The sequence below is a fragment of the Notothenia rossii genome, assembly GCF_949606895.1.
Source record: "Notothenia rossii genome assembly, chromosome: 5".
NCBI lineage: Eukaryota > Metazoa > Chordata > Actinopteri > Perciformes > Nototheniidae > Notothenia > Notothenia rossii.
In genome coordinates this window covers 74,451,405-74,477,770 of record NC_136903.1, presented here as the reverse complement: position 1 = coordinate 74,477,770, position 26,366 = coordinate 74,451,405, and the positions used below count along the sequence as shown (strand labels likewise).

At 41.0% G+C, this 26,366-nt stretch overlaps 2 protein-coding genes across 5 annotated transcripts; one reads left to right on the top strand and one right to left on the bottom strand.

Moving 5' to 3' along the window:
- Nucleotides 1–6: 6 nt before the first annotated feature.
- rad54l2 (RAD54 like 2) lies at nucleotides 7–14,729 on the bottom strand. 2 transcript variants are annotated; one of them, XM_079684325.1, is made up of 22 exons: nucleotides 14,573–14,729; nucleotides 13,078–13,279; nucleotides 12,487–12,796; nucleotides 12,272–12,402; nucleotides 12,035–12,175; nucleotides 11,694–11,920; nucleotides 10,747–10,929; nucleotides 10,487–10,620; nucleotides 10,203–10,399; nucleotides 9,777–10,119; nucleotides 9,508–9,685; nucleotides 8,879–9,109; nucleotides 8,523–8,641; nucleotides 8,034–8,152; nucleotides 7,467–7,566; nucleotides 7,166–7,371; nucleotides 6,610–6,779; nucleotides 5,007–5,203; nucleotides 4,574–4,758; nucleotides 4,335–4,424; nucleotides 4,153–4,245; nucleotides 7–3,668 (listed from the first exon to the last, which is right to left on the bottom strand). In XM_079684325.1, the coding sequence occupies exons 2-22, from the start codon at nucleotides 13,226–13,228 to the stop codon at nucleotides 2,653–2,655; spliced, it is 4,521 nt and encodes a 1,506-aa protein (XP_079540451.1). In that variant the 5' UTR covers nucleotides 13,229–13,279; nucleotides 14,573–14,729; the 3' UTR covers nucleotides 7–2,652. The 2 variants fall into 2 exon arrangements, with proteins under 2 accessions (XP_079540451.1, XP_079540452.1); XM_079684326.1 differs by lacking the exon at nucleotides 4,153–4,245.
- A 525-nt stretch (nucleotides 14,730–15,254) lies between these two features.
- bap1 (BRCA1 associated deubiquitinase 1) lies at nucleotides 15,255–25,987 on the top strand. 3 transcript variants are annotated; one of them, XM_079683142.1, is made up of 17 exons: nucleotides 15,255–15,452; nucleotides 16,473–16,502; nucleotides 16,643–16,697; nucleotides 16,907–17,039; nucleotides 17,490–17,609; nucleotides 17,987–18,048; nucleotides 18,193–18,335; nucleotides 18,678–18,756; nucleotides 18,852–18,975; nucleotides 19,222–19,342; nucleotides 19,450–19,625; nucleotides 21,313–21,437; nucleotides 22,079–22,542; nucleotides 23,402–23,628; nucleotides 23,783–23,875; nucleotides 23,969–24,041; nucleotides 25,000–25,987. In XM_079683142.1, exons 1-17 carry the CDS (start codon nucleotides 15,416–15,418, stop codon nucleotides 25,131–25,133), a joined length of 2,196 nt encoding a protein of 731 aa, XP_079539268.1. In that variant the 5' UTR covers nucleotides 15,255–15,415; the 3' UTR covers nucleotides 25,134–25,987. The 3 variants fall into 3 exon arrangements, with proteins under 3 accessions (XP_079539268.1, XP_079539269.1, XP_079539267.1); XM_079683143.1 differs by having other exon boundaries at nucleotides 15,256–15,452; nucleotides 19,501–19,625; nucleotides 23,399–23,628; XM_079683141.1 differs by having other exon boundaries at nucleotides 15,256–15,452; nucleotides 23,399–23,628.
- The last annotated feature ends 379 nt before the right edge of the window (nucleotides 25,988–26,366 follow it).

The following is a 26,366-nucleotide window of genomic DNA, read 5'->3' as shown; positions in this document are numbered from 1 at the left end:
TCACAATGCAATAGAAGAGTGTTTTATTGTTAAAATAACATTGATAACACAGTCATATTCTGCTCGCTCTAGGCTGCATTTATGAAATTCTTACTGGATCAGTCATCAATGGGTCAAGGTGAACACAAAGTTAAAAAACATGATTACAAAAAAAGAATGTATTTTCCATCATAAATAAATAACTTTCAGACGTTGAAAAAACGGAAACTGTCAGGTGAGTGAACACCAATAGGAAGTTATAAAAAACATTTAAAAAGAAGAAATATTTAATTAAACAGAAATTCCACATATTTGACAAGAAATGGCAGACAGGTTATGTTTTATAAACTGATAATTTCCAAGACTCAAATGCAAAGCGTTTTTCGAGAAGACTGAGAATAAAGACATGGCGTCAGTATGATTTACCTCATACAGTTAACCAACAGATATGATACTTTTTCAAAGTGCCAGGTCAAACACAAACCAATTCAAGATTCCAAGACATGGGGAAGAAAACTGGATATATGAAAAAAAGGAAACATCCAGAACTACCACTGGAAGCAGCCATTAGTAACAGAAAGTGAACAGTACGTAGTCTGTGGGAGAAAAAGGTCCCCGCAAGGAAAGAATATCTACAAAAAAATACTTTAAAAAAAGGGAATGATCTGTTGTCTCAGGTTATCCAGTTTTTCTATAAAATGCTAACAACCACTGCATCTGGCCTATTTTACCAACAGAGGAGAAAGACTTGTCTAAATCTACATACCTTGAGGTGTCTTCACAACACAGAAACACAAGGCTACAGAGAACAGCAAAGACCTAAACCCCCTAAAGCACCGCTGACCTACACTGACTGACACGACTGACAGAAGCTACTTACACAGCACTGCTTTAAAAGACGCACCTCTGTAAAAAGCTACCACGTTATGACAGTGTCATTTTGGTAATGCCACCATAACACCGGACCTGGTTCTGCCAGTCAGAGGTGGTCGGAGTGAAATGCTTGATACCCCTTTTGATGGACATTGACTCAGGCTGCATGAACGCAATGTGTTCTACGGTTTGGTTGCGTTTGTTTTTTAGCAAGGGGCTGAAAAAAGGGGTCAAATCTACATGTATAGTCAAGGCTAACTGATCTGTAAAAACTGCAACAAAAGAGGCGACAGAGTAAGCAACATTAAACTCCTTTTGTGTTCCTTTTGACTTTCACACTTCTCTATATCACAATCCTGAATCTGCCCAACACTTTTCTTTTTTTTGTTTTGACACCAACGGTCTAAATACTCACTATCTCTAACAGATTTGTAAAAGAATGCACTAAGATTCTAAAAAATGCTAAGACTCAAGACCCCTTTGTGTTATATAAGGCTAAATATGAAAGAACACAGTCCGAATCCATGTTTCAAGCCCCTGCGTTATCAAAGGCTAACAGTAAATACATTCATTTTAGTTTTAAGGGGGTAAAAAAGGTAAATTATAAAAAGTTGAACGTAAATGTGTTTCCTCAGCATAAATGGAAGAGCATGGTTATCATCATGATTGTAATAATAAAACCTCTCCCTACAACCAAAATCTACACACTGCACATTATTGACTTGCAATATAAACAATGATAATGACTGCTATATACAAAGTATCAACATATTCAGTTATAGTATCACACATAATATCCTTTCAACAGAGGATGCTACAACGCCTATCAAATTGCTAAAGAGTAAAGTATTCTCAGAGCCTAAGATTTCTGGGTTAAAAGGTAAGCTTAGTAGGATTTTTAAAAACATTAAGCCCACGTTCTGTGGCCATTGTGAGTTATTTGTACTTTTTAACTTTCTAGTATTGTTTACTAGAAAGGAAACTGTGCTGAAAGAAAATGATTGTGTTATTATAAGTGTTCAGCAGGTGAGTACTGCTGACATGTGGAACAGTAAGTCAAATTTTGGTTTGTACTAGACTGTTTCACAGCAATATATCATGAGGCAATCGGACATGAAGCTGTTTTCATCACATGACTTCTTCTGAACTCAGGGGAAATAAAAATAAAGGAAAGACGAGGCCTCGCTTTAAAGTGTAGCAGGCGAGGCTAGAAAGCCTCGGAAAGATTCAGCTGGTCCCCAAACGACAAAGTTCTGATCCCACTGCTCTGATGCTTCAGCTGAACAAGTCCCAGATATTCAGCATAAGGATTTGTTACTCTGACTTCGAAAAGTCATTGAGGTACAAGTTCTCCTTGCAGGTGAGAATCTGTGTGTGTCTGTGTGTGTGTGTGTGTTTGTGTATAGTTTCATGAGACCATTAGGAATGGTATTACAGTTCACTTCACTGGTGATTATGTAAAACTGATTTAAAGGGCTTGAAACACATTTAACTTATCACAAGCTTTTCCAAATTCTAAGTTATTGTTTTGGATTAACAATGATCTTTTTAGTTCCTGAAAAGTTGTATTTATTTGTGCATTTAAAATCTAGATGACCAGTTAAGTCATCATTGTGGAATTTCCCTTTCTGTCTTCTTTATGATGTAATTATATATTCAGAGTATGCCAATACGCCTGTCTATCAATCATCAGTTCCTACAAATCGGGTAGATACTATAACAGAGTCAATCTAGTTTTAAAACTTTAAAAGATTAAACTGTTTTATGTGTGAAACTGCATCTCCAGGGCTTCTTAGGTCTCTACTGTCCTGTCACCTCAATAACATCGTCATCAGAACTACTGCCGCCGTTCTCCGTACTCTGATGTATGTCGGGTTGGGTGAGAGCTGCCCCCAAAAGGCTGGAAGTTGGGTTGTTGAAATGGGAGAGGAAACTGGATGTGTTAGAGCTGGAGTTGGGCGTTTGAAATCCCCCTGAAAGGAGAGGGCTGGAGAACATCCTGGAGTCAGAGAGCAGCGACTGACTGTAGTTGAGGGGGAAGCCTGATGAGAGCAGGTCGGCCATGTTGGGATTCATCAGGTAGGGAGGCAGAGAACCTGAAGCCAGGGAGGAGGAAGTCGCTGTCGAGGGTGTAGATGACATAGGGATGGTGGCCGAAGCAGAGGAGTAAACGGGAGACATAGAGGAGGACGAGGAGGAGGGGGTGGGCAGGTGTCCGTTCCCTGTGGACGGCTGTCTCAGTAGGTCCGAGCCTGCAGAGGTGAACATGGTCTGTAGGTCAGCCAGGGTTTGTCCTGGAGCCTGAAGGAATGAAGACCCTCCACTACCACCCATTAGAAGAGGGTGATTCATGTGACTCATGTTCCCCAGCAGGGAGGAGGAGTTCAGACCACCGGGGGGGAAACTGAGCCCACTGGAGCCCATGGACAGTCCGGGGTAACGTGATGCAGCAGAAGAAGAGCGTTTGCCTCCTATCGGTGTGTTGCCCTGGCTCTCAGTGCTTCTGCGCTTGCTGCCACGCATCTCTAAAGCGGAGCTCAAGAGGTCTTCACCGAGTTGCCTGCTCAGATCACCGCTCTGGTTGTATTGCGAACTTCCTTCATCACCTGCTGGTAATGCCAACATTTCTGACGGCAACTCATTCCCACTGCCGGCATTGGCATCTCCTGTGGATGAAGTGTAGCGGCTGAGCTCTCTGAGGATCTCCGAGCTCAAGGGAGAGGACGGGCGCCCATCCTCGCTGGGAGAGCCCTGCTGATGATCCGCAGGCGACAAACAGCCGTTACTGAGCGCATGGATATGGGAGCCCTGGATGTCTGTGGGGGGGGGGGGGAGAGAGCAATACAGCCATGAAATGTCAGGATAGATGTACAGTGTCCTACAGGGTCGTGGAAATAAGATGGTGTAGCACAATTATATATTTATTTGCACAGTTAATAGAAACTAAGAGCCAAATCATGGGAACAAGTATAAACTCTGATTCCTTTTATTTTTTTCCCTCTAAAATGTCTTATTTGTCATACTTAGGATTTAAACATTAGCTCCGTTTGCATGGTCTGTTTGTGGGGTTAAAGCAAACAATGATGGAAAGGGACTTTTTTTAGCATAATTTAAAAGCTCAACTACTAACACATCCATCTGCTGATAGTAACAAGACAAAATAGGCAGCTACCTTTTAATTGATTTGTATAAGGCCATGTATAGAGCCACAGAAGACAGTATACAACTCTGGTTGTATAGTATTTATCATGGCAAATTAGCATTGTGTGAGAACCAAGAATAATAAATATGTGTTGGTACCTCTTGAGGCAGCAGAGCCCCCAACAGCTTGCCTAGTGATTTTTCCAGATCGAATAGCAAAAATCCTTCCATCATTTGTCCTAATGTAGGTACCTGTGTTTTAGAAAATATCAAGAGATGGAGTAAATCACTCAATATAATTTTTTATAAAAAGGAGAATATGTATTCTTTGTTGCAACTACCTTTTGATCCTCTGATCACATGGATGCTCTCTCCTGCAGAAATTCTAGCTTGAACGTCTGTTGTGCTGTTAGATCCTGGGATTACAATATCTGTAGATTTGGACAAAATGGCCTACATTAGTCACAAAGTCTACAGTCACAAAACATAATTAATGTTTTTTTTAAATCTTTAAATACTAAAAGGTTGTAACATTTGGGAGTTGTTGTGCGATTTAATCATTAACTGAGATTATACATACCAGTTGTGGTGGTAATCCTCTGCACATAAACTCCAGCTTTCTGCAAGAAGTTGACAGGCAGGCTGCCCACAGAGCTGGAGCCAGACATGCCCATGCCGGCCTGGCGGGGCATCATGGGAATTGGGGTTGACTGGATGGGTCTAACACTTGCCACAGGCTTGTCATCCGGCCGCACCATGGCACGCCTGAAAATATGAGGGCTGAATTCATGAGATGCTCACAAACAATTGTGTCTCGTCTAATGGAAATTCATTAGAGAAAGACGATGGACTCACAAAGAGTTACAACCTCAAACATATAAATGTAATGGCGTTTTATTTTTTGGTCGTGTTTTTGCCAGTAAGGATGGCAGACACTCATTTTCAGATTTGAGGTGGATGACTCATATATTTTGGTGGAGGAAAATGTAAATGAACAATGATCCAAAACTCACCAGCCGCGTTGGGTAAATGCCGGTATGTTTGTGAGTGTCTGATCACTCGTTGGGTAATAAGGGGCGTATGAGGGGCGAGCGTAGGGCACAGAGGCTCGTTTCTCATCCTCATAGCTCTTCTTGGCCGCTCTCTTCTCTGCTTTGGTCAGTTTCGACTCTTTCCGGTCCACCAGCAGAGATTCGTGATGAAAGGGTTGCTAAGGAGATACATGGAAATAGGGAAATTCAATTACCGATCATCTGTCAGATCTGATTCTACATAAAATGTTGTTTTACTGTGCAGCCCAAGACCACTGGGCATAAAGTCAACATATACAAAAAAGTCCCACGCAAGGACAATACTTGAGTTTGAGCTCAGTTATCTCATACCTTGAGGACCGCCTACTTCCATCTTCGTAACATTGCAAAAATCAGGCATATCTTGCCTCAAAACGATGCAGAGAAACTAGTCCATGCATTTGTTACTTCAAGGCTGGATTATTGTAACTCCTTATTATCAGGGTGTACCAAGAAGTCAGTCAAGTCGCTTCAGCTGATTCAAAATGCTGCAGCTCGTGTACTAACCAGAGTTAGGAAAAGGGACCACATTACTCCTGTTCTGGCTGCCTTACACTGGCTCCCTATAGAACACAGGATAGAATTAAAAATTCTTCTTCTCGCCTACAAAGCCCTTAATGGGCAGGCGCCATCTTACCTTAAAGAACTCATTATACCCTATTGTCCTACTAGGGCATTGCGTTCCAAGAATGCAGGTTTGTTGGTTGTTCCTAGAGTCTCTAAAAGTACAATGGGAGCCAGAGCCTTTTCTTAGCTTCAGCTCCACTTTTGTGGAATCAGCTTCCAGTTTGTGTTCGGACGGCAGACACCCTATCTGTTTTTAAGAGTGCGCTTAAGACCTTTCTTTTTGATAAAGCTTATAGTTAGGGCTGATTAGATTCAGCCCCTAGTTTTGCTGATATAGGCTTAGTTTGTCGGGGGACATCTTACTTCTTCCTTCTCTCTGTCTATACCTGTGTACTCTCATGTTCCGATTAACCCAGCTTCCCCAAATGTCTTTCTTTTTGGTGTCTATATACGCCGGGATCCGGAGTCATGGATGATCCTGCGGTCCTGTGTCATGGATTGCGAGTCCTGGATCTTGAGTCGTGGCTGTGGTCCTGGATCATAAGTCCTGGATGGATATACTCATGGATTCATCTTCTTATTATACACACATGCATTTCCAAACATTTGGACTACCTATGTTGCAAATGTACTATCTTTTTAATTTACACACGGCATCTATTGCACGTCTGTCCGTCCTGGGAGAGGGATCCCTCCTCTGTTGCTCTCCCTGAGGTTTCTCCCATTTTTCCCTTTAAACTGGGTTTTCTCTGGAAGTTTTTCCTTGTACGATGTGAGGGTCTAAGGACAGAGGGTGTCGTATTGTCATACTGATATTCTGTACAAACTGTGAAGTCCACTGAGACAAATGTAACATTTGTGATATTGGGCTATATAAATAAACATTGATTGATTGATACCTTCATTTAAACACCAAACCTAAAAAACTGCCTTTCTTGCAGAGTTTGGACTCAAAGGTAAGACCATCATGCAGCTGTACCTTGGAAATGAGGTGTGGGTAAAGCTGACAAGCGTTTTGCATCACAGCTTCAAACTCATCCCCCATGTGATGAGGGCTTTGATCAGGTTCTTCTTCCACAAAATGCAGCAGCGACTCCACTTCCTTACGGGTGAAGTTCAGCACTGGGTTCAGGTCGTCAACCACACGGTCTTTAAACAAACGCAGAAAAGCAGCTTCTTAAGACTTGATCATATTTATGTAGATGTTAAATACGGCACACATCAGATCTGCTTGAGTATGTCTTAATAGTGCTTGCATAAGGGACAATAACACAATAAATATCAATATTTGTTTAATACTTACTAGTGAAATGAAGCCTTCAAATAAAATACCAATAGGTAAAAGTGAAGCTTTCCCATGTCCATCTTATTGACTGCACTCTAACATGTTATAGCTGGCATTTATAGTTGTTCTGTGTTTTCAGCTTACTATTTTATTCCCCTCCCGCGTGAGCCTGACCCTGTGCATTTGTGAAAATGATAATTAAACCCAATTTCTATCAAACAAATGATTCACATGTGTAAAGTTCTCTTACCGGACATGCCCTGTTTGGAGACTTGTCTGTCATAGATCTTTTTCTCCAAGGTGAAATCACAGACGAGGCGGTAAATGAAGCAAGGTTTCCTCTGACCGTAGCGGTACACCCGACACACCGCCTGAGCATCGTGACACGGGTTCCAGGAGGCATCAAACACAACGACACGGTTGGCCCCGATCAGATTTACCCCCAAGCATCCCGCCCTGCAAGGAACACACCAAATTATTGATTGAACATCTCTGCCAGTGCACAGAGGAAAGGTACACATCTTTAGAAAATAGAAAGCAGGGACATATACCTTGTAGAAAGTAGGAAGACCCATGCTGCGGTGTTCTCTGGGTCATTGAATTGATTTATAAGGCGCTCTCTTTCTGAAGCAGATGTACTCCCATCCAGTCCTGTAGACAGACACACATCATCTCTCAGCACTAAAGCACCTGAGCACACTTTCACTTGCAGTGTATCATGGGATTCTTTACATTGAAAACTTAACATACTGTAAAGCTGGGAGACTTTGAATAATCTTTTATATTGTATTCCTATTAGAGAGGTACTGATTCAGCTTGGCAAAATATTAAAACAAAAACATACGAAAAGGGAATTTACCACTATACAAGTATAAGTACATACAAAAAAAGACAAATTCCAAACAGTTATGTAAAATTGCAAACACATTAATCCTAAACTTGTTTCCAGAGCACAGTATGCCTAGAAAAACAGTGAAATGGTTGAATTTGAGGAATTGCAGCCAGTGTCACTAAATTAATAAAGACACATTTGAATCTTCAGTGGAGATGAGCACACTCCTGCAGGGTTGCTGGTTTGGAAGAGAGAGAGGAGAGAGGGCAGGGATTGGATGACTCACTGTAGTAATTGAGGTTGCGAACCCAGGTTTGCCTCTGGGTGTCAGGGGGGGTGACGCCTGCTGGCATGGGTCTCTTTGCTAAGAACTCCTCAATGACCGTCAGGGTGGACAAACTTTGACTAGAGTACAAAGCAAAAACACATTAGGTGGTAAGAAAATAAAGGGCACTGTATTATGACATAAGTTAAAGTCATGAAATAACAATTAATCCGTCAGTCAGATGTTTTTAATGACACAGAATTGCTGCATGCACATATGGCTACAAAACAACTTTTTCGTTTAACAATTTGGTTTAACTGTGACATTTCTGTTACAAGGAAAATCCTATAAGACGTAGGAGGATTCAAAGATTAATTTCTTACAGTTAGCATAAAGCTCTGAAAGTTATAAATCAGTCTGATTAAGGAGCTGAAATGAAAAGACAGTCAACCTCTCCTCTAAGCTGCTTACTGCTGGATTTGTGTGTAACGCTATGTACGCTGGTCTTACCTGAAGACTAAGATCTTGTCTCTCTTTTGTACGCTCTCCTCAATCAAATGGAAGAGCAGCGTCATCTTGGCAGAATTCTCCAGAAGTCCTGTGCAGTAGTTTGACATTATGCCCTTTGCCTGACACATACAATATGGGGGAAAAAGGCTGTTAAATTAAAAAGAGATTTCAGGGTTGGAGGGATGAAACCCTGCAAAGCCAACAAAGAATACAACACAGCAGAAATATCAGCACAAGTCATATATTGCAACAGTTTTCTATGTGCTTGAGCTTTCAAACAGAGCTGTCAAAACAAGAGGAATCTTTTAGCCGCAGTAATCATTTAGCTCATCTTTACATGGTCTGCCATGACATACCCATTCATATGTGATGACTTGGTTGGCTCTTTCCTGAGAGTGATTGACTAGTGGCAGGGTGTTGTTGACTTTGCTGTTGCTTGAGTCGGCTACTTTGGCTTTGAGGCCAGCACCGGATGCATTGCAGCGGGCGTTACTCGCCGAAGTGATGTCGTCCAGGTCCAGGTCCTGCTCGTTGGCCTGATTCTCCTTCTGCAGGGCTTCATAGAGGACGTCTGGGTGATTCCAGATCTGGAGGGATCCAAGTAAAAGAGGAAGGCTTACTTGATGAACCATTAGCACCGTGTTTGTATGACAACCAAACAAGTTACAGTTTACGTCGATGTCTGTCTAAAATGTTATACTTTCTCATGTATTCCTATGCAAAATGTAAGGCCGCAGTGACCTTGACCTTTGACAACCAAAATCTAATCAGTTCATCCTTGAGTTCAATTGATTTTTCCTCAAGGAATCACTGAGATATGGCGTTCACGACAGAACTGGATTGGCAATTTAGTGTATTTATGGATATAAAAGACAATTCAAGGTATAACATTTTAAGTGTAAAGAATTTTTTTGAACATTGTCCCTCATTGGGCTGGCTCTTCCAAGCAGAGGTTTCTACCTAACAGCAATGATAACAGTCTCACCTTGCAGCACACACAGAAGGCTTTGAGGGGGTTCAGGCCGAGCCAGCCACTGTTCCCTGCTTCTCGAAAGCGTTTCATGAACTCGTTATACAGCGCCCTCTGAATGGGAGAGAGCCGCACCAACATCACATGCTCCTCCTTGGAGGGGAGCTGGTCTCGGAGCACATCATGACCTCGTCTGTAGCCAAGAAAAGCGCCACATAGAACATTAACAGGTGAGCATCAAACGGGCCACTATACTTTTGTATAAATAAGGTTCAATTTCTTACCTCTGGACAAAACCCTCCAGCAGGCTGTGCAGCACGTGGCTGCGGTAGCGCATCAAGCGTACATCTTGAGGTGTGCTGTCCATGCACTGCCCGTTAAGAATGGGCCGCTCAAACATGTTGCTGAACTCCTGACGTGTTCCCAAAAAGTCGGGCCTAACAAAGTCCACCATGCACCAGTATTCAGTGAGGTTGTTCTGCAATGGGTAACCAGTCAGGACTACTCTGCGCCGGGAGCGGATGTTCTTCAGGGCCTGTGATGTGCTGGCATGGTAGTTTTTAATTCGATGACCCTCGTCGCATATGACCACGTCTGGGCCAGGCCGCGCTATGGCCCTTTCAATACCTGAAAAGACAGGGTTTTTAATGGCACACACAGACAACTTTGTTCAGGCCACTGCTTCCCTTTATCCAATGATTTCTGCTGACCTTTCATGAGTTCCTGCTGTCTATCTTCTTCATCCAGGTCGATGATGATTGGTCCTGCTGGCTTCTTTGATTTCCTCTTCTTACCCGTCACAAAACTCTTCTTCATAGATAGCAGGCGGTACATCTCATAACCCATCAGCAACACCCCTCCCTCTCTAGACCAGTCTTCCACAACTTTGGCTCGGGCCATCGTGGTTCTGCAGGTAACACAGTTAGCGTGATTAATATCTCCAATGTTTGACAATTACTGCTTAACCTTACAAAGAACATTGCATGCTACATACTTGTGCTCATCGTTGAGAATGTGAACTCTGAAGGTGCGGCCTGTGATGACTGCAGGGTCAGTGTCCGGGTAAAGAGCTTCTTGTGGTGGGAGCCAGAGGTTAAACTCTGTCAGCCAGTTCTGAAGTGTGTTCACCTTTTACCAAGGAAAAAAAGATGGCTTAAAGGTTATTTTGAATCATAATAACATAGTGAGTTCAGGACATGTGAATGTGTGATCAACAGTGTTTATCTTAAGACATTATACACTTTGATTACTCACAGGAACAATGCACAGCACAGTGTGAGCCTCAGTATTCCTCAGTAGGATGTCAGTGAAGGAGATGACCTGCAGTGTCTTGCCCAACCCCATGCTGTGAGCGAGGATGCAGCCAAAGCCACTGCTCGTTTTATACCGCTCCAGGGACTCAATGAGGTTGTCATAGAGAAACCGGATTCCCCCAACCTTAAAAAGGAGAAGACAAATGTTTGAGAGAAAACAGTCTGGATTAGGAGTTTCTGTTACTAGAAACCCCTAATCCAGAAAGCTGCAGCTCATTGAGAACGCCGCTGCTCGAGTCCTGACTAACACTAAGAAAGTGGATCACATCACTCCTGGTCTGAAGTCTTTAAACTGGCTTCCAGTCTGTCAAATAATTGATTTCAAAATACTGTTGCTGGTTTCTAAAGCATTGAATGGTTTAGGCCCAAAATACATTTCTGACCTCCTGCTAAATTATTAACCATCCAGATCTCTCAGGTCTTCAGGGACTGGTCAGCTTTCTGTCCCCAGAGTCAGAACTAAACATGGAGAAGCAGCGTTAAGTTATTATGCTCCAAATATCTGGAGCAAACTCCCAGAAACCTGCAGGTCCGCTGCAACTCTTACTACTTTTAAATCCAGGCTAAAGACTTTTCTTTTTGCCGCTGCTTTTAATTGATGTATTCATATCTCACACTGCACTGTAACTTTTATTCATGTACCTGTGTTATTCATGGTTTATTATCTTTGCTTTTAAATTAGTGTTTTTAAAGGCCATTTTATAATATTTTTCTGCTGCACTAGTTTTGTAATGCTCTTAATGTCTTCCATTTTTGTAAAGCACTTTGAATTGCCTTGTGTTCAAAGGTGCTATATAAATGAACTTGCCTTGCCTTGCCTTGCCTTGCCTTGCCTTACTGGGCGTTATCGCTTTGAGAGTTTGAGAAACGACGAGATGGTGGGCATACCTGGTGAGGTTTGACCGCCTTGGCCAGCTGTGGAGCGAGGTAAATGTCTTTCTCCTCTGCAGGGTGACTGATGTTTACCAGCACTTGACCCTGGGCATCAGGCATATTCAAAACGTCATTGATGTGCGCCCCGCTGCTTTCCTCTGTGGTGCCATCAGCATCCTCATCGGCCGACTCGCTGCTTATCTGCAAGGCGTCTTCATCGCCAGAACTAAGCTCGATTATATCTACATCGTCAAAGGAGATGTGAACACTGTGTGAGAGCATGCTCAATTCTCTTTGTCATGATTGACTTTGAGAAAATAAACAGAATTGTTTGACAGAAGTATCATATATTTTACCATCTCTAATGTCAAGTGCAGGCAGCATGGGGTCCTTTATATCATCCTCATCACCACTGCTGTCCAGACAGATCACATCCTGCTTGCTGAGCAGAGCAGGGACCAAGTGAGATACTTCGTCTAAAATTGAAGCAGCGTCCACTATTGGAAAGATCAGAAGATAACAGGAAACTTCAGGATAGAAAACACAAAACTTGAATCTGAGAATGTGTAGCTTCACTAAAGAGGGATAGTCACCTAGCTGAGCTTCTGGGACAGCTGGTGTAGGGAAGTCCTTTCTCTGCTGCTCCAGACGTTTCCGCCGGTCCATCTCCTCCTGTTGGGCAGCCTTGGTCCCAGCCTCCAACTGATCCTCATTCAGCATCTTTCTGTTAGCATAAGGAACATTTTCAGTATAAATAGCTACATAATGTAATATACCAGAGGCGAAAAACCCCAACAGATCAACGTACCTGATATTCTTCCTCATGTGTACGGGCTTCGATAGCTTTGAAAGTTTGGAGCCTTTTGAGGACTTGGAAGATTTGGATGATTTTGAGGATTTATGTTTCTTTGTTTTGCTGGAAGCTGGCTTGCTCTTGCTTGGGTTTTCTGGGCCTGTCGGAGGCGGAGAGCTAGAGGCAGGTCTGGAGGAGGGTCTGGGGGAGGTTGGGGACGCGGGCTGGGACGTAGGCTCGGGGGACGGCTCTCCGGAGGTAGCTGAAGGGGAGTCCCTGCCATCATGAGTGGCTTCCGTCCTGCTCTGTGCACTCCCAGGCCGTTCTAGAGACAGAAAATAGACAGTATTTCAGTTGATGTCTTCAAAGACTAACAACAAGCACAAGTGTATTTTCTGTCCTGTATGTGATTGCATTAGGTTGTGTGTTTGTACAGGGTTTTTCTTTGGCAGAAAAGAGGGGTGAAATCGTTTTATCCAAAAAGTTCTCTCAGCTCGTTGGATTGGTTTTCTATGACAACAATATCTTGACAACATATACACACTTTAAACGTCATCGTGTGATAGACTAGCATTGCTGCGTTTAAAATGTTTTATGGTCACTCACCGACACCATCATCATCTTCATCGTCTCCATCATTGTCATCCTCATCGTCCTCCAGGTCTTCATTGTCCTCCTCTTCCTCGTTGTCCAAATACTCCAATTCACTGTTAAGGCTGGGCTCCAGGTCACTTTCTGAAACTGCCTCTTCAGACATGGTGTCTTACTAGGCTCTCAAAATATTACTTGCACACCTTCATTAGGTGCCCTAAGAAAAAGAAAAAAACCATCTCATCATAACGTAGGATTCATGTAGTTTCATTGTCAATCAACAATTCAATTTGCCAATGATAATTTCAGTCAATCCACTAATCGATTAACAATAATTCTTTAGCAACAAGACTACAAAAAAGGTCCCAATATTTAGAAATGGTCAGATATGCAATGTATGCTTTATGGTAAACACTAGCTTACTTATTGTTTGTATACGGGAAGGAAAGCACCATAGAGTCATACAAATGTGGCAGAGTGAAATATCAGTTACTATTGCCAGTTCATGATGAAATAAAAACAAAGCCAAAAATAAACATAACCCATTTGTATATATGGAGTGAAACAAAGTATAGTACATATGAAATAAATATGTACACGGATGATATGCATGTACAGTATGTGTTCCATCTAAACTTGTAATCAAGCAAGATACATAAAGACATAGTAAAAAAAAAACTGTCAAGCACAAATACTTGTAATTGAACACTTATTTTCTCTAGGAGTAGGTCATAAGGAATTGAGACTCTAAATATCATAGATGGATAGACATGGTGAGACATAATATCCGTCAGCAAAATACATCATAAAAATGTTCACATGGTATTAAAGTAAATCCCTTGTGTGGTATTTAAAAATAAGGCTACTTTAATAAGGCTCCTAATGTCCTCATAGTATGTTTACATTAGCATGTCAAACACTGAATGTCATACATCTGAATCCACAGTACAGGAATAATTGCGTATGTGATCTTATTAATAGCGTGCAATGTTTAAGTGACCCATAGAAGAGATTTCACCCAAAGGGTTTTGAGCTGAGGATGAATGCAGCTAGCACGAAGCTACCTCTGCAGCATATCCATTGTATCATGTTGATTGTGAATTGACATACTCCAAGCATCCATCGTGGATTGGCGTGAGGAGCTAACTAACCCAATGCATATAAATATGAATGATAGTCAGACACAGTGAGCACAACAATATGCTAGCTAATTGCATAACAATAAAGGCTAATTCAAACGCTAATAAACACGTTATTGGTGAACAGTTCACTGTTCACCAATAACAGTGGCAGCAAAACAGGGAGGCTGGTTGTAACTTGGGCAGGGGAAAAAAACAGCTTTCCTTGCAAAAATGACTGTTTTGTGGGCTGTCTTAGAAAGATAACAATCTTATTGTGTAGGGATAACGGTAGCGGTGCTAATGCTAGCCTGAAATACAACAAGGCTTTCCCTGTCGGCTAGGTAGGAAGCGCCAGCTGAACACAAACATCGGTCCGCTGAGGATCTTACCGTGCATGCGGCTGCGCTGCGCTTCTCCAGAAACCTTGCTGTTCAGACAACCACAGACCGATTTATTCCCACAGAACCTATTTAAATGAAATCAACTGATAAACGTTGCTAATTTCCAATTTGTTCCAGTGTAACCAACACTACTGTTCCCGTAGAGGTAGCTCCAACTAAGGTTCCGGGAGTTAAAAGCCCGATGAAGAACACGGTGTGCTATTACTATTTAACATTCCTAAATAATCCATCATTGCAAAACATTTGACTAACTGTCTGACTATTTTAGCCACATTTTATATTGATAGAATACTTTCTTATATTACATTTAAAAAACAGCACAAACTGTATCTTTAAAAACACAAAACATTCTGAACATCTGAAAACATTTTTTTTTACAAAATAACCTGATTTTCTCTGTTGTTTTTATTTATTTTGTACTATTTTCTAATATAAATGAGAAAACAGCGTGTTTATTTGTTATTGTGTATGCCCTGACACCAATCCCCGACACTAAATCGTGATTTGATGAATAACTAAAAACATATCTCATCGTTTAACCTACTTTTAATATTTGTGTACACCATTCATTATTAAAAATAATGTTCCGATGTTATCAGTTTTGTAGTTCTGACTACAGGAAGTTGCAGGGGGGCTGTGTTGTGTGTGACTCCCGTCGTTTCTTGATGACGTAGATTGTAGGCGGCCAATTCTGTCTATTGTGTTTATCTTGAGCTCCACAGTTGTCTCGTGAATGGATACCGGATTATCGTTTAAGGTTGTTATTACCCCTCTCTCGGACATGGACTGGAAAACATCGTAAATAATAGTCTGCTGTGCACACAGAGGAAGATGAACAAAGGCTGGCTGGAGCTGGAGAGTGATCCAGGTGAGACAGCTCGAAACACAGCTAGCTGTCGTTAGCTTCAACACTAAACCAGAGGGACACTTCAGCTTCTTCAACAGCTTCACTGACATTAGAGAACAACTTAAAATGCATTACAAGCTTAAAACATAGTAAAATAAAAGATGTTTTTGTATTGTGTTGTGCATGTTGCTTCACTTTATTGACTTTCCAAAGGATAAATATGAGGAGTAAGTTAACGTTATGAGAACAAATATTAAACTTGACCTTTTATTCGTTTTTGGGGGTTATTCTATGTGACTGAATCCAAATTATTTTCGACTTGTTATTAGAAATCTTTAAGCATTTTGTTTAACCATTTTGTTTCACCATTTTAATCCATTTTGGTCTACAAAGGGATCCTTAACATTAATATCCAGATAATACAGAATATAATATGTACACATGACTAAATATGTATATGTTCATTTTAATTCATTTCTTATTTTATAGTTATTTACCATTTTTTGATTTTATCCTTACTTTGATTAATCTGTGTGAATCTGTGCTGTCCTGTTTTTCAATCGTACCCTGTTGCTGTTAAACTACTGAATTTCCCCACGGGGATTAGTAAAAGTCCATCTTATCTTATCTTATCTTAAAATAAAACAAGTGCACATACGCAGACAAAAGCCTCAATACATACAGTAAATGTGCACTGTCATGAACGAAGCCATATTCATTATATGAATATATATATTGTCTTGAAGATAAGTAAGACAAATCCACAACAAGATAAAAGAAGATAATGGATCTAGAGTTATTTAACTGGGCCGGTTGTTCCAATCAGATGGAGATTCACATTTTAGGGCTTGTTACCCAGTGTCTTCAGAAATGTCTATTAAACACAGAAAAAGGAGGAAAGTGCCTTAGCTTAGACTAAGACTGCACGATTACCTATATGTTTTATGTAAGACGGATCGTCAAAGAAAATGCATTAAAAGAAAAAATACTTTACATTTATTTTACTCTAAAATAAACAATACAATGTTTTTTTGATTTCAGGACTCTTCACTTTGCTGGTTGAAGATTTTGGTGAGTAGCTCATTTACAGTAGCCGGATATCTTATGTCGCTTTCATGTGAATAGTCATGTTTACAAGAACTAGTTCCATTCAAGGGGCTATTCAATCCAATTAAAAGGTTTCCCTTTGTGTGGTTGTTTGTGTTTTCCAGGGGTCAAGGGTGTCCAAGTAGAGGAAATCTATGATCTGCAAAGCAAGTGTCCAAGGTATGTTTCCTGTTACCAATCCGTTCTATTCAAATAGGTTTGGTGAAGAGAAAAGAGTGACAAAAACTGTCCACAGACAGAAAGAGAGACACAAATATAAAAATCTGACATGTAGACATGTGGCTATTCCAAGTTTCATGTCTTGATTTAAACAGCGTTTATCTTCGGACTGTAGCAACACCATGTGAAACGTTTTTTATTTCTTGCAGTCCTGTCTATGGCTTCATCTTCTTGTTCAAGTGGATCGAGGAACGTCGATCCAGGAGGAAAGTTAACACTTTGGTGGATGAGACCTCTGTCATTGACGAGGACATTGTGAATGATATGTTCTTTGCTCACCAGGTAAGTGTTTCTGTGATCAAACATGTTGGTAGTTCATGTTGTTTTTCCTGGTATATGAAGTCTTCTTATTAATGAGCCACTGGCCTGTATTTGAAGTCCTAAAATCTTCAGTATTAGTTCTGCCAATTAAGTAAATGCAAATATTATTTTAATAAATCGTATGAACATTTTTCTTCAATTTTTGTAGCCGGTTGATTGAGGTTCTTTGTGAGTTAGGACAAATGTGGAGACAATTGTTATGTAATGTATAACATGTCATAAGTAAATCAAATGTAATGAATGCACAGTGGAATCAAACATCCAAAGTACTGCTAAGACATCATAAGATATTTCCTTCTTCCAGGAATTTGCAACCCTAACCTAATTGATTGTAGCAATGCCCTGTCTCATCGTTAATTACATGCACATTCTTAATTTGACTCTTGTTTATTCTTGTCTTTTTTTGTCTAGCTGATACCAAATTCATGTGCCACCCACGCTTTGTTGAGCGTGCTTCTGAACTGCAGTGGCGTTGAGCTCGGCACCACCATTAGTCGCATGAAGGCTTTCACCAAAGGCTTTAGTCCAGAGGTAAGATGTTTCTCACGCCCACTCATACACAGTATCTGTTATGTTAAGTGTCATTTCATGTGGTGCTTTATATTTAGAGTTTTCAGCTCTCGGATTTGTTTTGGATTTTACTGTTATTCCTAAAAGTAAGTTGACAAACCACAACTTAATATACAGTATTATAGGAACAGAGTCAATTCTATGACCAAAAATATCTTGTTAAATACATTTACCTAGTTTCTGAATCTCTCAACAATTTAAATCACTCTTGTTAAAATATTCCTTCTTTCTCAATTTCAAAGGTCTTGACTGGCATGACCGTTTTTCAACTTTTGCTCTCTCCACCTCTTCTTCCTCCTCTCCTACTGTCATGTTTAACTTTGTATTTCTTTTTGTAGAGTAAAGGCTACGCAATTGGAAATGCCCCAGAGCTTGCCAGAGCACATAACAGCCATGCCAGGTAGGTCAGGTCTCAGTCAGAAGTTCCTTTTGAAATGTTCAGGTGTCGCTGATTGTGTGAGAGAGAAAAATGGCCTGTGATTGGTCTACCATACTGTGGAAGATGTGTCAGTTTCTTAAGCTCTCTTTCTGTGTTTCTATGGAGACCGGAGCCCAGGCACTTACCGGAGAAACAGAATGGGATCAGTGCAGTGCGGACCATGGAGGCCTTCCACTTCGTTAGCTATGTGCCCATCAAAGACCGCCTCTTTGAGCTCGATGGACTAAAAGCTTACCCCATTGATCACGGTGAGAGTAAACACTGACAGAAATACAGAAGTCCTGTTCTTTTCACACTGATTTAAAGCAGTTTAGCTGCAGTGGAACCACTGAATGTTGTATTAAAAGGTATGCATATGGTTTAAACAGAATTTCCTAGAATAATTTGTCCGATTAATTCTCCTTTTTAAAGTATTTACTTCACTTATTTTTGTTTTATCATCATTTAAACCACGTCAGTATCCAAAAATAAGGTCTAATTCCTCACTGGATAAAACAGCTTTATAACAAATCTGCTATAAAATGTGTTAATACATTTAATGTTTGGGATTTTGCTTCCTAAAATGAGTATAATATTTCTCTCTATTGTAGGGCCCTGGGGAGAGGAGGAGGAATGGACCGATAAAGCTCGGCGGGTCATCATGGAGAGGATTGGACTGGCCACTGCCGGGTGAGTCCAGAGCCCGTTAGCCGAGCAGTGATTATTCACCTTCTACACACACCTCCAGGGCTTCATTCTCATGCTGCTGCTCTGCTCTTTCTCAGTGAGCCGTACCATGACATTCGCTTCAACCTGATGGCAGTGGTGCCTGACCGCAGGATGAAGTATGAGTCCAAACTTGAAATTCTTAAGAGGAATCGACAGACTGTTCTGGAGGGTCTGCAGAAGGTCAGGGACTGCTGCAAGTCTCATCAGAGGCTAACATGAATACACTTGGATGTATTGTTATAACCTCTGCTTTAGCAAGTCGTATTTGACACTTGTTTTAAAGTCCTAATTTAATGTTCCTAATATTCTTTGTCTTTGTCCAAGTGATACTCTGTAAAGGCGGTATGTGGGCTAGCAGGAGCTCCTCTGTCATGTCTACTGACCTTGTTGAATATGCTTAAAATGTATTTCGTATGTTGTCTTCAGATGATCCGGCTCAATCAGCCTGATCTTGCACAAGACAAGAAGCAGCAGGAGGACGATGGCACCGCTGCGATCAAGAAAGAGTCAGATGCAGAGCCAGTAACATCCCAGGGGGCTGATCCGGGTACTTATATCCGCTTTATTCCCCGAGTGTTTGTTAAAGCACATCTTGTAAATGGTGTAGGGGCTCATTATAAACATTCAACTGTAAAACAATTACCCTCATTTTAGATTCAGTTAATGAGTCTGGAGCTCGGTCTAAAGATGCTGCTAACCCTTCAGGAACCTCTAAGGTCATGGGTAAACCTGCAGCCCCCTCAGGAGGAGGGGTCACCAGTCCCAACCCCGTCGCTCAGCGGCTGCCGGCCTTCCTGGACAACCACAACTATGCCAAGTCTCCAATGCAGGTGAGAGGACGGGAACAGCATTAGGTATTTTTACTCTGTATTTACTGTGAGGATTGACTGATGCACAAAGGATGCTTCAGTCTGACTTTATTGTATGGCGGGACCCCGTATCTCCGATTCGATGGTAGCAGTTCATATTCGCTGTTCAGAACATGGTTTGGGTCAGAGATGATGTTGTTGGACAGCCTTATTAGGTTGTTATGATAGGCTGAGTCATAAAGTCTCTGACGTGGTTAACCAACAATCTTTGAGCAGGTTTGTAACTGGTGTTGTTCACTTTCTCCACCAATATAGGCGTCTAAAGATCTTTTTCAGACGCTTTGGTCCTAATGTGCACTTAGGGTTTCAGAGCTGCAACTAATGATTATTTTCATCATCAGTTATAATACCAATTATCTTTCTCATTATTGCTGCTTCACAAGATCCGGAAAATAGGGGAGACAAATGTTCATCATAAGTCCCCAGAGTATTCATTCGGTTATGCGTTGAAATTAATTAGATTTTGGAATAGTTGCTGATTATTTATCTTTTGATTTCCCCAATTTACTAAATATTTTTAGCTCTTGTTGAGTGCTGGACCGACAGCAGTTTTTTTTTTAAATATGTATTTCACATTGCCCTGTATCATTTCTAAAGAAAAATACATGATTTAAATATTTGCATTTTATTACATTACATGTCACTTGTTAGACGCTTTTACCCAAAGCGACTTACATGCACTTAATACAGTGGGCAATCCCTACAGGAGCAATTTGGGGTGAAGTGTCTTTCCCAAGCACACAACGACATGGGGATTGAACCAGTAACCCCCTTGATCTGAAGACCAGTGCACTAAGCCACTGAGCCACACACTCCTGCTGATATCTTTCTAGTCTTGTCAAGACAACTCAATGGAATGTATCAAGGCTTTAATGTTCACAGCATACGACACCCTATCTCCCCTCGCTATAACAGGCAGGTGTTACATTGTTATGTGAGAAGATTACTATTCCACACTCCTAGCAGCTCCGGAAGTCACACATTTCTTTCTGTCTCTCAGATCTGACCTAGGGACAGTCACTGCGTGTGTTGCTTCTCTCACTTCTGTATGAATAAAGAATGATTCTCCCTATCCAGCTTTCTGAGGCTCAATCACTCTCCATTGCTCATTAAAGTTACAAGTTAAGTTAAAGCCTTTTATTGTCATTGCAGTTTTTCCCTAGGTGTACTGCTTTGGGGGGGTGCTGCCTGAGCGGGGGGGGGGATTGTTTTTTAAATACTCTGGAGCAGAGAGAGGAGCTGTGGATTATTGTTATTGATTAAAGCATCAGTGTTTCTTAGGGTCAAAAATACTAAACTCACAACTTAAAATGAAAGCGTTTAGTTTATTTAATAAAAGAGCACATGTTCAATGTGAAAAGTGACAGTAGAGTGCTGGACCGACAGCAGTTTTTTGTAGATTGTAGATTAGTTGCAATTTGGTGCAATTTGGTGTATATATATATATATATATATATATATATATATATATATATAAATATATATAAAAAAAAGTATATAAACAAATTATTATAATTTTTTTTTTTTTAAAACACCTTGAATTCAGTGGGGGCACGGGGCTCCGTCGGCGTTGGCGTTCTACATTTCTGTTGTTGCAGCTCACATTTTGAATCATTTTGAGCTTTAATGAGAATTTTCGAATGAACAGGAAGAAGAGGATCTTGCTGCTGTAGTTGGTCGCTCTCGAGTGGCAGTTCCCCCCAAACCCCCTTACACAGACGATGAAGACGACGATGCGGATGAAGAGGAGGAAGTAACTGCAGGCACAACCAGGTTAGCATTGTAATGTGTATATGGGTATACTTGCTTTCTTTGTTTGTGGTTATGACCCCACCGAAAGAAGCAACATTTCTTTAAATAAATGTTTCTGCTTTTTGTTTTAAAGGTACCCTGTTATACTGTTTTTCCTCAAAATACTACAGGTCCCAGATATATACAAAACATGTCTCTGAAGTTTTTGGCTCCAAACACCAAACAGCTCATTGCAGCATTACCCATAATCCCCTCTGTTTCAGCCCTGTTTCAAAAGTGCTGATTCTCTGTCTGCTACCTTAGATGAAAATAAGGAGCCCCTCCCCTCTGAGAGAGATTTGGTTAAAAATAACACAATGGTGCTCTAGGAGGAGATTCAGTTAATAAGGTGGGGGGGGGGGGGGGGGGGGTTACCTTGGTTGGTGATTGGCTAATGGTTACACAAGCCAAAAAAACTTTTTGACATCATAAACTGGCCAAAATTTGATCAGCTCATTTTCCGACAGGTTTTTATATAAATGGATCTGGACAAAAAGAGAGTGAATCTTTTTTCCGGAAACTTTCAGAATCTCTTTACACAGAGGGGACACATGTTGATGTATACAAGACATGAACAAGTGGATTTTGCATAATAGGTGACCTTTAAATCTGCTGTCTTTTAGGTTTAGACGGAAGGCAAGTCTGCGATCACGACCAGTACGGGTAGTCACTGGGATGGAGAGCCAGATTGCCCTCACTGTATTAGCTGAGAAACTGAAGAAGGAGGTCCAAAGGAAGGATGCCCTTAACACACCCCTGTCTGTCCGCACAGAAGGGCGCACAGGGGGCATTTGCATCACATCTGCTTCACAGCCGTCCCCCACACCCAGCAACGAAAGCACTGACACGGCCTCTGAGATTGGCAGCGCCTTCAACTCCCCGCTGCGCTCACCCGCTCGCTCCCAGGCTGCCACGCGCCCATCAAGTCCAGTCGCATCCCATCTGTCTCGTGTGCTGTTCGGAGAAGATGAGATGCTGAGGCTAGACTCCAGACACAACCGTGCTGTGAGAGAGCTGGGTCCCTCTGTCAGCGCTGCTCTGCTACAGCTGCAGGAGGACGGAGTCATCTTCGCTCTCCCTCCATCTGGTGAGTACAAGAGGTCGTTACTGTCGCCTGTGTTATTTACAAAGGTGCTCTAACAGCCTCTGCTGAAGTCAGCGTTTTAGTCTATCACTTGATATTTATGGTACAGTCGGAGCATATCAATCATTTAAGACAATAGAAGTGAACAGTTTGGGGTGGCCGTAAAGGGAGAATGTGCCATTTATTTTGTGGATGTCCAGTCAGAGTTAATGGGGAATGTTGTCAATTGAAGCAATTCATTCCTCAGTGAGTTTTGACAGAGGACGCTGAGTTCTCCAGCTCCAGGAGCAGCTGGTACATGTACTGCCTCCATGTACCAGGATGCATTGTCCTCGAGATTCAGATGCCATGAGCTTCCCTGTCAGCCTTGTCCTCTCGCACAGCTATTGTCAAGCAGCTTCTGTAACGCTCCACTTTATTTCTACCGCCATTTATACTCTGTCTCAAATGAAGAACATTGAATATCTTCGGCAGCTAAACATCGTTGATCATGTCCTCCTCTGAACTCATATTCTGGGATGCTACGTGCTACAAATCCATGAAAAACAATCAAATGTAACGGCTCATACGTTTTTGAGGAATACAGAGAAAAACATGATGAAATAGCTTGCCATTCTTCTTTGCATTCAACTATGTCACTGTCTCGTCAAATGCTGACTCTGAATGCAACTAAAAAGTGTGAAGCTGCCAACTCTACTTTCTCCTCACACCATGAGAAATGTATTGCTTTGATCAACTGTTTATTATCAATAACGATTGGGCACAAAATCGATACATTATCACTTATCGGTATAACATACCTTACTTTTATTCAGAAATGATCTGCTTACTTGACTTGAATTACTGTCTGTCTGTGCAGCAGATCTGGCTTCTGATGGAACAAAGCGGCCTTGCACCCCTGAGAAGATAAAAGACAAAGTAAAAGCAGAGCTCTCAGCCGGAGACAAGGAAGGAGATGAGGGATCGTCTGTGGTGGTGAAGGAAGAGGGGAGCAAAGATGGAGCAGATGTAAAGCCTAGCAAGGAGAAGCTCAACGCTGCGGAAATAGCTGCAGACAGCAAGCCCCCTGGGGATAAGTACTCTCCTAAAGTAAGTCCTGTACTGTTATGATGCACTGTAGTATGTACCTGGCACACTCTCACATATTTGCTTCTACTGCCAATTAGGCAGCTGTTTCTAAGGCGGTATACTGGAAATATTTAACAAACAAACATTGTATTTTATCTTATCCTGTCTCTTGCAGGAGTTGCTTGCACTGCTCAAGTGTGTGGAGGCTGACATTGCCAACTATGAGGTGTATCTAAAGGAGGAAGTAGAAAAGAGAAAGAAATACAAAGTAGGTTTTGATTACCTGAAACAAATCCAATGTATTTGGTGAGATGTTATTTTAATTGACATTTAATTCAAATGTTTTGTTTTCATTGATCAGATTGATGATCAAAGGAGGACCCATAATTACGATGAGTTCATCTGCACCTTTATATCAATGCTGGCCCAAGAAGGTAAGTCTCATTGTTCTTATTTTCTTCACTCTTTCTCAGCGTTAGCTGCTTACAGCTTGGCTACAACACACAAGCTGACAACTGGGATCAAACTAAAAACTCTCCTTGTTATAGTGGGAAAATGTAACACAGGAATTCACTGGAAACCTAAAGAACCTTTCGGGAAACTGCATGCATCATTAGCAGTATTTTACAAAACGAACAGTACAAAACTGTCCAATGGAAGTCTAACCTTCCTGTTAATGCTGATGAATGGCACATTTAAATGGCTAGTAGTGTTCAGTGGAGTGTAAACAGTGGATCAAAGGTATAAAACTGAACAGAACATCAAACTTGAAAAAAAAAAAACTGTCCTGACGCATACGCTTCACAACAATTACTGTTAGCGCAGGGGACAGTGCCGATATGCCAATGAATGTACAACGTCATCTGGCGAATTTGAGCAAATTCCGGTGCTATTAATAACTACCTTTACTGTAAAAGAGCTGTTTTCCATGTTGTTTTGCCACAAGGCTTTGTTACCGTTGTGAGACATCATTTAAGTGTGAAAGTGAGGCTTACAGTGAACCAATCTAAACGCAAATGGTGGTGCTATCTATTGCCACATTGTCCAATCAACATGCACTTCATAATAATAATAAGTTAAAGAAAAAAGACGTCTATTGCAACTTTAGGATTCTGAGTGTTAACATGCATTTATCCACCTGAAATACATAAAAGGACACATTTACAAATACATGTATATGTGTTGTTCTGTTTAAAAGGAAAACATTGATGTTACAACACACAGGTACATGTCCCTTCCAAATAGAAAATAGAGAAGACTACAAATAAATCACATTTTTAACCACCATACATATGCAAACCTTAGTTAAATGCTCAAATCTGTTGTTGTGTTTGCATTTGTATCATTTCTTGGCTCATTCATTCATTCATTCTGACTGGGTATCTTCTGCAGGCATGCTGGCCAGCCTTGTGGAGCAAAACATCTCTGTGCGTCGACGGCAGGGAGTGAGTATTGGCCGCTTGCACAAACAGAGGAAGCCTGATCGCAGGAAACGCTCCCGACCGTACAAAGCCAAGCGCCAATAACTACAAACAATCATAACTTCTATAAGAAAGTTTCTCTGTGAGCAATCACCCCAGAGAAAATGAGCTTGTTGCCCTCCTGAAACTCTCATAAAGGCCGTCTAGTGTTGTATTTTAGCCAGAACCTCATCTTCTTCATCAAATCGACCATGTTACCAAGGTCAGTTATTTTATAATTTATGTATATACTGTATGTACTACCATTTTAATCTCAATGTAAATGTTCTTCTTCTTGTGCCACTGCTTTTGACACTTGTAAATATGATAAAAGGCATGTTCCCAATGGGGCATCTGAATGCTTTTTTATCCATTGTTATTGGAAGATGATCTCCAAAGTCCTCAAATCTGCACAACTTATCATTATTACAATTTGGTAAAAAATAAGACGATATTTCCTAAACTTTATGCCATACTAGATTTCTTTATGGTGCCAATAACGTACTGAATGTTTTGAAAGAAAAAGGCCATGTGTTATCCATCCCTAGCATTTCAGTTATAATGTCCTCCCTGTTGGTAATTTACTATACAACATAAAAAGCATATTTTTTATCACTTGTTTCATGGAGAATTTTTAAACTGAAGAAGACGTCATGATGCATTAAGGTTTATTCTTTTCATCGGAATGTCCTTTAAACTGAGGCTTTCTAGCCGTGTATGAACATCTCTAGAGGTCCTGTGAATGAAAAAGAAGCTATTGTTATTTTTGTACCAGAAATGGGAACTCAAAGTGAGTGAATAGAAGTTGAATGTGTGCACTTGTGTGTTTTTGTACATATGTATCTGTTAATTGGCTCACCTCTGAGGTCAGTTGTTCTTTGTGCTTGCGAGTTCATACTACAATAAAGTCAACGAAAATATCTTGCTATAATCCAGATTTCTTTTTTTGAAGTGATAATGACTACAATGGTTGAAATGTATATTTGTAGTGAATGTATTGTAGGATTCCACCTAATAGTAAAACATGTCACTGTACAAAGATATTACTACATTTATCTAGGAGGTTAGCTAGACTATAGCTTTATTAAACCTGAGTAAAATGTTTTATTGTAGTGACAGTTGGTGTACACTAGGGAGAGCAGTCATTCAGTGACCATCATTACGCTGTAAAGAGCCTTTCACAATAAAATTGACTTTTTCTGCAAAGGTCTTGTCATTTGGCACCATGGCTGTAATGTACATGTGTATTTTGATGTAAATATTGTAGTATTCTAAGTGTTTTTGGAATAATGTTTTGCA